The 12707-nt window shown below is 33.6% G+C and overlaps 1 protein-coding gene across 7 annotated transcripts in view; it reads right to left on the bottom strand.

Annotated features, from left to right (window-relative positions):
- NFIA (nuclear factor I A) overlaps positions 1-12707 on the bottom strand; it is a 358991-nt gene that overhangs the window by 339645 nt on the left and 6639 nt on the right. For all 7 annotated transcript variants that reach the window (XM_023536201.1, XM_023536200.1, XM_011369530.2 and 4 more), the window contains one exon: positions 7802-8333. In XM_023536201.1, the coding sequence (XP_023391969.1) occupies positions 7802-8333 (532 nt within the window). The remainder of the gene's footprint in view (positions 1-7801; positions 8334-12707) is intronic.

Below are 12707 nucleotides of genomic sequence, written 5' to 3'. Positions count from 1 at the left end.
TGATACTCAACAACCCTAACAAGATTTATTAGCATTTCTAAAAAACTTAAAGAGAAAGTTACATTTCTATTTCACTCAACATAAGTTCCAGTTTGGCAACTTGCTTTTTAAATAAACCCTAGAAGAATTAATATATAAAATGAATTAACGTAGTATAAATTATATTTTGTTAGTCTTTTTTTTTCTATTTACAAATATAAATTCATGTTAAACGAGGCTTTGAGTTTTTGCACTGAAGTCATTAAGAGCTAATCTTGCCTAAGTTTAAAGAAATAAAAATAAGGGTATTAAATAAATCTGTCAATAAATCAGTCATTTAAGAACATTAAGATGAAGCTACTTTCATCCCTACTTTCATTTTTTTCCTTTCTATTTTAAATTACAAAAACTTTTTAACTAAAAAAACTCCATTTTTTTTCCTTCTTTTTAATAATTATACATAAGGCCATAATCAAAGAATTATTTCGAAGCAAAGTAAATTTAAATTTTTAAAATCTAATTAAAGGAAGTTAGAAAGATGTATCTCGTGCATAGAAGAAAATATTTTTTTTAAAAAAAACTACCTAGTGCAAACTATTACATGAAACTTTGATCTTTAAAATAAGGTTTGCTTTAATTTTCAATGGCTTCTCAAAGCATCTAGAACCAATTCATCTAACTTTATCTTATCAAAATGTTAAAATAAAAAATTCTTACATCTGTGTCATAATACTTCTATTCACTAAACTTGGACAATCTAAAAAATAAGAAAGAACAAGTCATTCCAGGTTTTCACCCCAACACTGACAAGCACGAGGCCATTTTTCCCTCTCCTAACAGAGTGTGGCCTCATTCTATTAGCTAAGGACTGAACTCCACAGTAAAATATCTCCGTGGGAAGTGTTCGGATTTTGACTTATTTCCTCTTTGATTCAAGGTAGGTGTGTGATGCCATTTAAATGACATCCAACCCCAAACAACAGGATAGAAAGAGGGATGTAGAATGGATCTAAATTTTATTTTTAAGAGCAAAGGAGTTAGAATCAGAAGGCCTGAGTTTAATCCTGCTCTGCACAAGTGACTTTGCCACTCTGAGACTTTATTTTCACTTATCCAAATGGAGGGTGTATTACTTATTCACAATACTGTTATGAAGTTGAAAAAAAGAAGAAAAAAGAAATGTACAACACGGCAAAACTTAGTATACTGCCTGCTGTGAAACAAATAATAAAAGTCATTTGCCTTCCTCCCTTTCTTCCTTCCTTTTTTCCATCCATCTCCTTTTCTCAACTCTCAATTGATGGAGATCCAAAATATTTGCCACTAGAAGGCATGTAAAAGACATGAAGAGAAATAAGTTTAAAGTTTGCAAAGACATTAGCTATTTCGCTTCAGCCTCTGGGTATTATGATCATCCTAATCATTTCTGGGTTTGGGATTAGCAATGTACTACATGTTAAATAAGTCCAACACTCACCAAAATACGTAACTCAAATGAACTGCTTTTAATTCTATCTTATTTTGCTTCTTTCTCAAACAGAATGGCAAAAATATCCTCTGCAAAAGAGTTGCCTCAATTTGTTATTTGTAGACTTATTTCTTTGCCTCACAAGCCATGTTTATTTCATTAGAATGAGAAGACTAATTGTGTTAGATAAAATATACTGTCATCCTGTGGAATTATCATAACAAAACATAAAGCATCATTTTCTAATATTTTGGGGAAAATCCAGGGGAAAAAAATCATTTCTGTCTTAGTAGCGGCTAGAGAATTCTGGTAAGTTCAGGGAAACTATAGTTTGGATCACTAATTTGTATTTTACAGTTGCCTTAGTGGAAGACAGCCAAAAAGTTGACAACGCTGTAAGCTGTCACCTTAAATGGCAGAATGGTAATAATAATAAACATCTCAATAGCCCTTTTTCAAGTTTATGTGTGTCACAGTGTCCCTAACTGGACCCTAAGTGCTAAAAAGAATTTTTGTGAAACTTTTCTTTCTAAAAATCTGAATAGAAACTCCAAAAGCCCCAAATAGTCTTTCAGTCTAAAACAAACTATGCAAAAAATTGTAGAGAGGTAGATTATAAAATTCTCCACTTGATATCTTGCTGCTCGGGATCCTCTTACAGTCATTACTTAAACCAAAACACTTTTCAGAGCATCTCCACTTGCGATTAAGTTCACAGTTTTATGTTTCTCTTAACAAAGCATACCAGTTCATTCATTCTCTTCCTCCTCCTCCTGACTTCTTCCTTCCCCTTACCCCACCTCCCAAGGATTTACAATTTATAATATATTTAAAAGCAAGGTCTAACCTCTAAATAGCCATGGAAAAATTACTGCTGAAATGATAATAAACCAGTGTTTAGCACATCCACTGCATTCAATCTGTATTTTGGTTTTTTTTTCCCTATTCTAATCCTCAAAATTGTTTTCAATAATCTATATTAACATTTGTGAGCAATTAGAATTGTTGTTGCTTCCGTGAAAGTTTTTTAAAGCCGACAGGCTGTTCTGAGTGTTCTGGAAGCAGCTTGAGGCCTTAACCAAGTGAAACACCCAGTCCTACTGTGTACAGCAATGACCACAACAAAGGCTGTGGTTTCTCCCACACTAGCCCTAAATAGGTTTAAATTAATGCTATTCATCACTGGGTGGAAAAGAAGACAAGGCAAATCCAAGCCAGCAGCATTGAGAAATTTCTTACCAACACTCAAACCTCTTAGCCATAAATGAGCTGACCTCCTCCGTTCATAGGTTTACTCCAGAACAACTCTTTCTCCTATTCCCTGCCTTTGAATTTCCATCTTTTTCACTACATTAAAGATAAAGGATATTGTTACTAAATTCTAAATAAAGGGTATTGTTACTATCCTCAAGTCACACAGAAAAGACTTAAGGATATAAAGCGATATGTAGCTCAAGTTTGTTGTTAGTGCTATGTCCTTTAAAGAAATGAAAGACAAAAAGGTAAACAAAATTTTCTAAAACTGTTTCTATATACCAATAATTTATAGGAGATCTATCAGCCACAAAATCCATCACGAGTTTCATACAAAGTTAGAGTTAGAATTTGAGATAGGATGGAACTTATTCTATTAATTTTAAATATCACTGTATATTATTAGTCTTCTTTTTCCAAACACAGTTTATTATTATAAATCACAAGAACTAACTGCACAGCTTCTACCAAGGAGTTTATTAAGGTACTGAAGAAGTTTAATTACATAATGTCTAGTCCTACACTTGAGCGTAAACACATACATACACACATACACCTGCTAAAAAAAAATATTGAATATATTTTAGATATGCAATACTGCCACAAACTCATGTGATTAAGTTACCTAAAAATTAAGAAATTATCATAATTTGGCATAAAATTATAAACTGTAACAGTCTAACATCGTTCACCTAAAAATTCCTACAATAATTATGCTATATACACTGATAACTTTATGTATATAGTTACTGTGTATTTAAAGAACCAGCTTTAAAAATATATATATCATTCCCACTGCTCTAAACAGCACTCTGAGTGCAGCCTGGATGTGCACACACATGCACACGAAGCACACACACGCTCATACACAGACACTCCTAATCTTACACCTGCTCTGAAGCAGTAGGAAGTGAATTCTCAATCTGTCAACATGACCATCTGGTCTATCTGCATATCACGGCTTTCTCTATTACTATATGAAGGAATGGTAATCATGAAGCCAAAATAAAACTAAAATGCACCTGAATGGGAGTCTGTCTCTCTCTTTGTTGAAATGGAATAATACATGACTATCAGAGCAAAACTAGAAGTAATGTAAATAATTTTAAATGAGCATTCATGCCAGCATAATTAAGTGAACAATATGGTACAGGTGTTGTGGTAATCAGTAAGACTACCATACAAGTTTACAGGACAGATACCAGATTTCCGAAGCACTGCAACAGCTCTTTCAGTGAGTGACAGGAACTTTGCTATTCCTAGTCCAAGCAAAACTAAGTAAAAGTAGTAACAGGTAGCATGGTAGCAATACGTAATCAGTATTTATTGTACTAAAACACTACTGTGCAAAAATGTTCACTTCTACAACTTAAAACTAACAAGTACTTGTGCTACCATTAGGACAAATTCAATTTGTTCTGTCACTTGCTAATTAACAATTACAGCAATTGTCTGACAAATTTCAGTCACTTAGTAGTCTTTCAAAGTGAATTTTAAGACCGCTAAAAATAACTTCTGATCTTTGAAAATTCCTCATCTGCAAAAAGTGAAGATTTTCATTGTGCCATAGCTTTTGAGCCTAATGCTACTTGAAAATTAGCAAAGGCCTTAGTTGAATTAAACGTAATTCTATTTGTTTAATTTTAGTTTTTAAACTTCTCCACACAGCTGCCTCAGAGCTTCCATTCTACCCCGCAGCAGGTAATAAATATCAAAAATAAATTGTGACAGTCATCCTATGGCCTACATACAGTAACCTATCTCTAAGACTCTTAAAAAGTCTAACCTCTCACAAAATTTAACTAACTCAACTAAAAACCTTTCTAGATTCTCATTACATTACCAGAAGTTATACAGAAGCAGTTTAAAAAAAAAAAAAAAACTCTCCAGAAAGTTCTCGGTTGAGTGCCTACTAATGAACAAAGGTTAACTTTATCTAAAAGGTCAAATGCCTGGTGGCTAAGGTTATGACCTTAACAACTTAAATTGTGACCTTGCCACGTGCCGGGTATATTGTAGATTCTGATACAGATCATCTGGTAAAGACTGGTCATAAATTAGCTTTACTGTTACACGCCCACGAAGAAAACCATTTGCCACAATAACATAATATCTCCAAGTTTTCATATGATACATAAGAAAGACAACTCAAATAGAGACCAAACTAAGGGCATAAAATGATTTTACTCTTTTATACTTTTAACGAGATGAAATTCTCAGGCTTATAGAATCACTGATTTCATTACACTTGTTACTGTTTATCAGCCACAAAATTCACATGGTTATAATGCCGCTGGATTTAGAGGGAAAAAAATGGAATGTAGTTTATGTATTGTATTTTAGCGTCTCACTACATCTTAAATCACTTCTACATTCAAAAAATGATTGATTCTGCATTAACTTCCAGCATTTACATGTGTGTTCCAAGATTTCAACTTCCTATCAAAGAGGCCGAGGCATAAAGCGATAAAATGCTGTACGCATTTTTAGAAGGAAAAAAAGATCTCATTTTGGTGGCCACCTAGGGGAAAAATAAGATTTTTTTGGAAGAAAAAAAAACATATAACATTTTAAAAGAAAGAGAGAGAGAGAAAAGAAACATACTATAGGTGAAAAGGCCACAATGGTTTTGGCATGTTTCTTGAAGCACGTTTCAGAGTCTCTGCCTCCTGCCAATACTGGCAAGTTCTCAAAACTTTTAAGGAGGTAAAAACATTGTTTAGTGTTTACAAATCTTCAGTATTATAACAGATGCTTGTCAAATCAGTTGTATGTAAGTTGACCGATCTACCTCATATTTGTATTGGCAGCTTCTCTTCCACAAATAACAGGTCTCTAAATCTCTGTATTCAAACTTGAAATATCTTCAGACAAAAGGCTCCTAATATTTTCTTTTGCAATCGTCCTGTTGCGCGCACAGAGAAGCAGCCATCACTGCGCTTCGGTAAAAGCCAATGGCCTAACACTTGGCTGGTGTTCAGGCTTAACAAGGGATTCTGGGATACACCAGGAAAACCAAACCAAAGGTAGTCTGATCCATGTTGCTGTCAATAAATCTTTCATAAGCAATAAGGATGCTAACTCTCCTAAGCAACCTTCTACACGTCATTTTGCCAACATAACCCTTCGGGTACTGAAAAAAACAGCAACTGCAAGCTCAAGGATTTGGAACAAGAGCACAGTAACAACAACAACAACAACGAAAGAGAATACATGTAACAGCAATAGCTAGAAAGGTTACATCTCTTTAAATCTAAGGTAAATGTTCACGTCTAAAACTTAGAACAGATGCTGCTCATACTGATAAAAACATATTATATTTCATTTTGATGTTACCCTGTAAAGAAACACAAACAATGATATGCTTCACCTGTTGACACCCTCAATTTTCAATTAGAGCATTTATTATAATTTATAAAGCATTTGTTATAATTTATAAATTGTTGACTTTTCTAAATACTGAAAAGATTAAACTTAAGATTTTAAAGAGGGCTCTTTGAAAGCATTTTTTTTTTTTGCACCTTGCCTTTCCCTATCAGAATCTCCACTTACACGTGCAAATAAATTTTTAAAAATTTTAACTTTGCTTATTCAACAGAAAAAAAAAACAAAATAAGAACAATAGGATGGAAAGGGGGTTAAGAGGAGGCTACTTTTCCTGTTTAGGGGCCATGTGAAAGGTGTTGCTTTTTTCATTTTCACCAACCAGAACTGTGTAAAGCAACAGGCACTTCTTATAATTAAGTATACATTTTCAGAAACCCAAATATTTGAAACACTTACAGATCACATCCTCTAAAATACGCATCTATCCCCTGCCAACAGAATGCAAATGATGATGCGACATGCTTGCAAAGTTAATTTCTCCAGTTTCTTATGTAAGGACAGATGGATAACAAAAGTTCTCTTTCTAAAACATATATTGAGAAAAATAATAGAGATTAGGATTTCCGCTGAGTTCTTTAAAAAACAGCTCACATTTTGAGAATTAAAAATGTTTTGGCAAAACAATACAGTGTTGATTTTACAGGTACTATCTTTCTCCTTTGTGAAAAAATACATAATTACATGAACCCCAAAACAATCTACTGGTAGGATTCTACAACCTTCCTTCTCCCATCTGACCCAAGTAACTGCCATGAAGATAATCTAGCAAGACCAATATGTACCTATAAAAAGTCAACAAGTCACACTAGACCTGAGCTTTCACATAACACAATGAGCCTTTTGTCTAAAACAAGACGAAAGGAACAAAGTAAAAAATGCATTATTTTATCCAATCCTCAATAGTTTTATCCTGAATGCTACCCGAAATGCTGTAATGTGCACAGGTAAAACATGTCTTAAAAACAGCCTTGCAACAATAAATAATTTTATTACGAATCAAAGCAACTCACTAAATCAATTATCAATACCAATTTTTCAATGCACTCATACACTATACAGGTTTGTTACTTTTAAGGTTAACCTCTCCATCAGTTACTTAAAGAGCTGGTTTGCTTTTTCCCTTAGCTTATCTCAGACAACACTAAAAGTTCCTAAATACAAAGCTACTAAGTTAATGTATTAATGTAATTCTTTTCTCCTTCATAAACTATCAGCAATTTGATAGTAATCTTACCTCCAACCTCTTAATTAGCAAGAGGTTCAAGAGGCCCCAGTAGGTTAAAAACACTCCCTGAAGAAAGGCCGCTAAAAATATTACCTCACTACCAAACTAAATGCTTTTCAAGTAGATCACTTGCCAGTTAAAATATACTCTTTGTTACAAGGGTTTTTATGAGGCTTCTCTCACCCAACATCAAAAAATGTGATTTAAACATATCGCATAACTGACTACCCAACACCTTTGATGATACTACTTGCCAAAAGAACTGAACTTAGTGATAGTTCTTTCAAAGCTATGCTTTTTCACCCAAACGAAGATGACACCTCAGACAATGGGGATTCTGGCCATTCTGACTTTGGCCCACCTTTGAAACCGCACTGTCTGTAAATACCTGGCCTACAACTTAGGGTGTTCAGGAATGGCATATACAGAGGTCATCAGGAAAGAAATACACACAAGAAAGTGGAACAACTTCTCACCATTGCACTTACCTGCTGCATGCACAAAGTATGCCAAATATAAATCGAGTTCCTTAACAGAAACCCCTATGTGATGGGGCTGGACACAGAGCCCTGGATTAGAGCACTGCGGGGACTTTACAAGGCGCTCGCCATCAGTACTTTCGAGCGGAATACCTTTAAATAAAATCACCATAACCAGGTCCAACCTCCAGACTTTATCTGCCTGGCGGAGGCAGTCAATTCTTCGCATCTTGCCTTTCTGGTCTGGGTTGGAAAGAACACAACATGGAGGCTTTTTCCCTGTAACTGTAAGCACAAAATCCTCTCGGTACTCAGGTCGGATATCTTTCCGTAACTTGGCCAGAAGTCGAGATGCCCACTTCTGCTTGACCTCTGGTTTTTCACTTAGCAACTCATCCTTCACAGCTCTCTCTTCTTCTTTTGACATACGCTTTTCATGTTTTTTGAAATATTTTCGTTTTCGGGCCTGCAGATTGAACCATGTGTAGGCGAAGGCTCGGACGTGGGGCAGAAGTGCTTCAATGAAAGGATGAAATTCATCCTAGGGAAATGAATAAAAACATAAATATGAATAGACTGAAAACAAAAGGAAACAACTTTTTTCAGATGATCTCCTTAAATATATATATACATATCTTTATTTCACTTGAAATTTGGTTCAAGCATTATATTACCAAAATCATATATAGGATCCCTATAGAAAGCCCGAGAAGGGTGAAGGTGGGGGGCGGGGTGGAGAAAAAAAAAAAACAAACACCAGTATCATTTCTCACAACTAAAAGAAGAAAATTAAAAAATATTTTAGCATGTTCACCAAAGTGCCCAGATTCAATGGTCAGGCCTCAGTCTCTCATCCTTTAGATAGTTAAGTGAAATTTATTAAAATGCTTATAACAATATATAATCTTAACCCTATTTCAAGGAAGGCATATCTAATTTTGCTCCAGCCTTGACCTCACTACTTGTAGTACAGCCAGGGCTCGGCCGCCAGATTGGCAAACCCTAAACATTCAGATGCCAGTCAATGTTTATGAAAGTCTAGGAGCAAAAATCATCTCTGCAATCAATGAAAATAAAGACTTTCCCTCTAAAAACATTGCATGTAAACTATGATGTTTCTTAGTCATTTTGGTAACATCTTAATTCCCTTTTAAGTATTACGATTGCACATAATTTTTTTTTTTTTTTTTTTTGTCAAAAACCTAGATCATTATGGCAGGGACCATAAAGAAGAGATAAATCTAATATTCATCAGACTAAAATATCTATGCCCAAGACATAATTGCTGATACTATAGCAATGAAACAAAAAGGGGGAAAAAAGAAAAAAAACAAAAAGTACATGCCAGATAGTAAACAGAATGTGTCACTGTGACAATAGTGATGCAACTAAATACATTTAATTTACTGATATGATTGTGAAATGCCTTCAGTAATGATCATCCCTAAGAAAAAAGAATTATTTAATTTTCGAAAATAATATTTCAGGCTTTTTCCCAGAGGAAAACAGAGAACCTGGTATATACAAAGATTACAAGACTCTAGGAAAACCTTCATGGTTGCCTCTTAAAATTCAAGTAATTTGGAAATAATATTGAATTTAAAATATTAAAATTTTTCCTACTGTTTTATTAAAATTTTTTATTCTTTTGCTTGACATTTTCTTAGTAAATATAAAAATAAAATTAAAAAAAAATTAACAGCAACCTCCACAAAGCTATCTGAGTACATCTAACTTTTGATTAACCAACCCACACTAATCTTACATAACTTCTCTCCGCCGCACAACACCCCCCAAAAGATCAATTATTTACTTTCAAATAAAGGAGGATAAGAAAATCAGAGGTAGTTGATGACTTTCTTAGAAGGGTGTGCGACAGACAAATATAAAACACACTCTTTTCCAGTTCTTAATATCCATGTAAATATACACTTTAGAGACAAAATTGCGATATTCAAAATATTATTACTATTAAAGCAATTATTAAATTTTTAAATGTTCAAATGTAAACTTAGTGGTTAAAATTGATTAAATATTTTAACAATGAAGTCTGTTAAAATATTGTAAATTATAACCAATCATCTAAATACTACGTATGACAATTTTTTAAAGTATAAATTAATATGATACATAATAAATCATTTCAATTATTGACATTTATTTCTTTCTTCTCTAAACAAATTTCAGGCTTTGTATTTCAAGTTTAGCTTTGAAAACTGCTCTTTTTCAATAAAATAATCCAAAAGAAAAGTCAGCTTTTATAACATGTGAGCATTCTTTAAGTGGAGAGGAAACAGAGAAAAATACAAGAATTATATTATTCTTTACCAAAAACCATTAGCATTTTTAAATTTCTGATGTTTGAGAATCTTTCTTACTGCCATACTGGAGAAGAGAGAAATTGGGGGGCAGAGGGGTAGTATTTTTCAAGTCACAGTTTATCTAATAAGGTACACGCCAAACCGCAAAGCATTTAAACATTACTAAATTCTGAGCTCATCCTTGAAATGCTCTAAAATACATAAATTTTGGGTTTGAAACAGTCCTTCACACTGACTGATTTTCTTATATACACAGGACATGCTAGGGACCAAAGCTGTATGGTATTATGCAAAGAACTCCTGGGGTCTACCTTAACTACAAAGTGAGCTTTCACCAAAAGGATTTCATTTTAAAATCTCAGCCCTATTTTCTAATGCAGAGAATAACTTAGTTCCAAACAATTCATATTTATGTTAAAACGATATCTTATTAAAAAGCTTTATTAATAAACATTTTAAATAAACATTCTAATATGCATTTAAATAAACATTCTAATATGCTTGAAGATACTCCCAATATCCTTCTCAGAGAATTGCAAACTGCATTCATTCGTGTTCAAAAGGATTTTGTTTACCTGCCAACCAAATGCCCATATATCTCAGCATAAAAATCTTTAAATGAGGCCAACTACGTCAACTAATTATTAAGAATAATCTAAGTCCCCAATTTTGCATCAGAAGTATTTACAACTTATTACTCCCCAAAGGTTTCAAGGCTGTGCCAATAAAAGAGCACAATATTTTGTATAACTTTACTCACGTGCACAATTAAAGTGCTAGCTATCTTTCTCAACTGACAATTAGAAATATTCCAGAACATCAAAACTAAAGAATATCATTAGCTTGTGGGAAATGTCCTGGCATAGTATATATTAGTTTAAAAAAAAAAAAAAAAAGCAGTATGCCTTTACAAATCTTGTTGCTGCACATACAGTCATAAGCTACGTAATATTTCAAAATATTCACGAGAAAACAAAGAATATTTTTTACATATGTACTCGGTGAGAGAGTTACAGCCACCAATAAAAACAAACCTGAAAACCTGTTTCAAAAGTGGTATGACTTCGAATCAACACCTAAAACGTTGATCTGTTTGTAAGTAAGCCAAGTTTAAGAACCACTGAATGCTGATATGCCTGGAACTACTTCTCAAAGGTTCACCTATAAATTTCTACTGTTATCATTCTATGGCCAGGTACATGATTTGGTTATGATATGCCTATATGGATTAAAATAAGATATCTGGCATTTTCCTGGTTAAGTTTTTTTAAATTGCATACACATATATGAAGTTTATTCCTTCATTTAGAGCACTTTTATCACTGTGCTTAGTGGACTTTCTTTAACGACCAATAAACTACCTAAGTTTTTCTTTTAAAAACTGGCTCTAAAGCTCTATAAATATTCCAGCAAATTAAATAAATTGTAAATCAATTTTTAAAAGAAGAACTCATAAAATATATGGCCCTCATTCACTATTTAGTGTATATTTTCTTCACAAACTGTTACACTAAGTAAGCGTTTCTCTTAGTGGTATTTCCAGATGAAGGCCTAGTGAATATATCAATCGCACTGCCAAATATGTCTTTAAAAAACAAACAACTTTTTTAACGTGATAATAGTTCAAGAACCAAGAGAATCCAACTTTGTGAAATACCTGACATGTATGCCCTTGGCCTGCATGGATACACAGGTATCCTCCTATATGTACCATCCCAAAATATAAATTTTTCTTTTGAGAGCTCACTTGAGAAGATGCTAATGTATCCTACTACTGCAGCACAGTGGTATTATCTACAAGTTGTATGTGTTGCAAACTTTTGCCAGCTAGAACTTCAGCCTTTGAATCTCAGCATTTTCACTGTAGTGGTAACTCATTCAAATTATCTTACACTTTGCAACTTATCCATATGCAATTGTGAACCTTGCCAGAGTGGTTGGAAAAGTTTCATTCCAACTTCCACAAGTTACTAAAATAGGAACTTTGGAAGTTTGTTAGGGAAAATTTTTTTTAAATTTTGCAATAACTAAAAGCAACTGCTATCTATTATTAATGTTAGGCCTAAATCCCAAACAGACCATTTCAACATAAAAGATACATTCAAGAGTCTTCTGAGGTCAAACAGTCGGTATTTTTACTGTTAGATATTGCAATAAGGGATGTCATGTGGGAAATAAATCCAGAATCTAGAGAGGAGAGAAAAAAACTACTGATACTTTTTAACCTTGTAGAAAGTATTCCGATTAAACCGTTATCTCCTGCTAAATGAAGGCAAGAGGTGGCAGCAGGTTTTTTTAAGGGAGTGGTGAATAAACATTTTATATGAAGCATACAACTCATGTAGGTGATTAATGGTCAGATCTCAATGTAGCATAACAGTATGAAGGTTCACACTTTTTTCCCAATTTTTTTTTTTTTTTTTTTTTTTTTTGCGCAAAATCACTTTGACTTTATGCCTTTTAGTCAAAGAAAATAAATAATATATTCAAAAGAGACCAGATTTGGAGCCGTGAAGTAGCAATATTTTGCCTGGGGGTGGTGCAGACTAGAGAGGGATGGAAAGGGAGGGCATGGAAAGGAGGGGCAGGGGAGC

Source organism: Pteropus vampyrus, unplaced genomic scaffold, assembly GCF_000151845.1.
Source record: "Pteropus vampyrus isolate Shadow unplaced genomic scaffold, Pvam_2.0 Scaffold151, whole genome shotgun sequence".
Lineage (NCBI taxonomy): Eukaryota > Metazoa > Chordata > Mammalia > Chiroptera > Pteropodidae > Pteropus > Pteropus vampyrus.
Note: the sequence above shows the minus strand (reverse complement) of the source record. Positions and strands in the feature narration are given on the sequence as shown.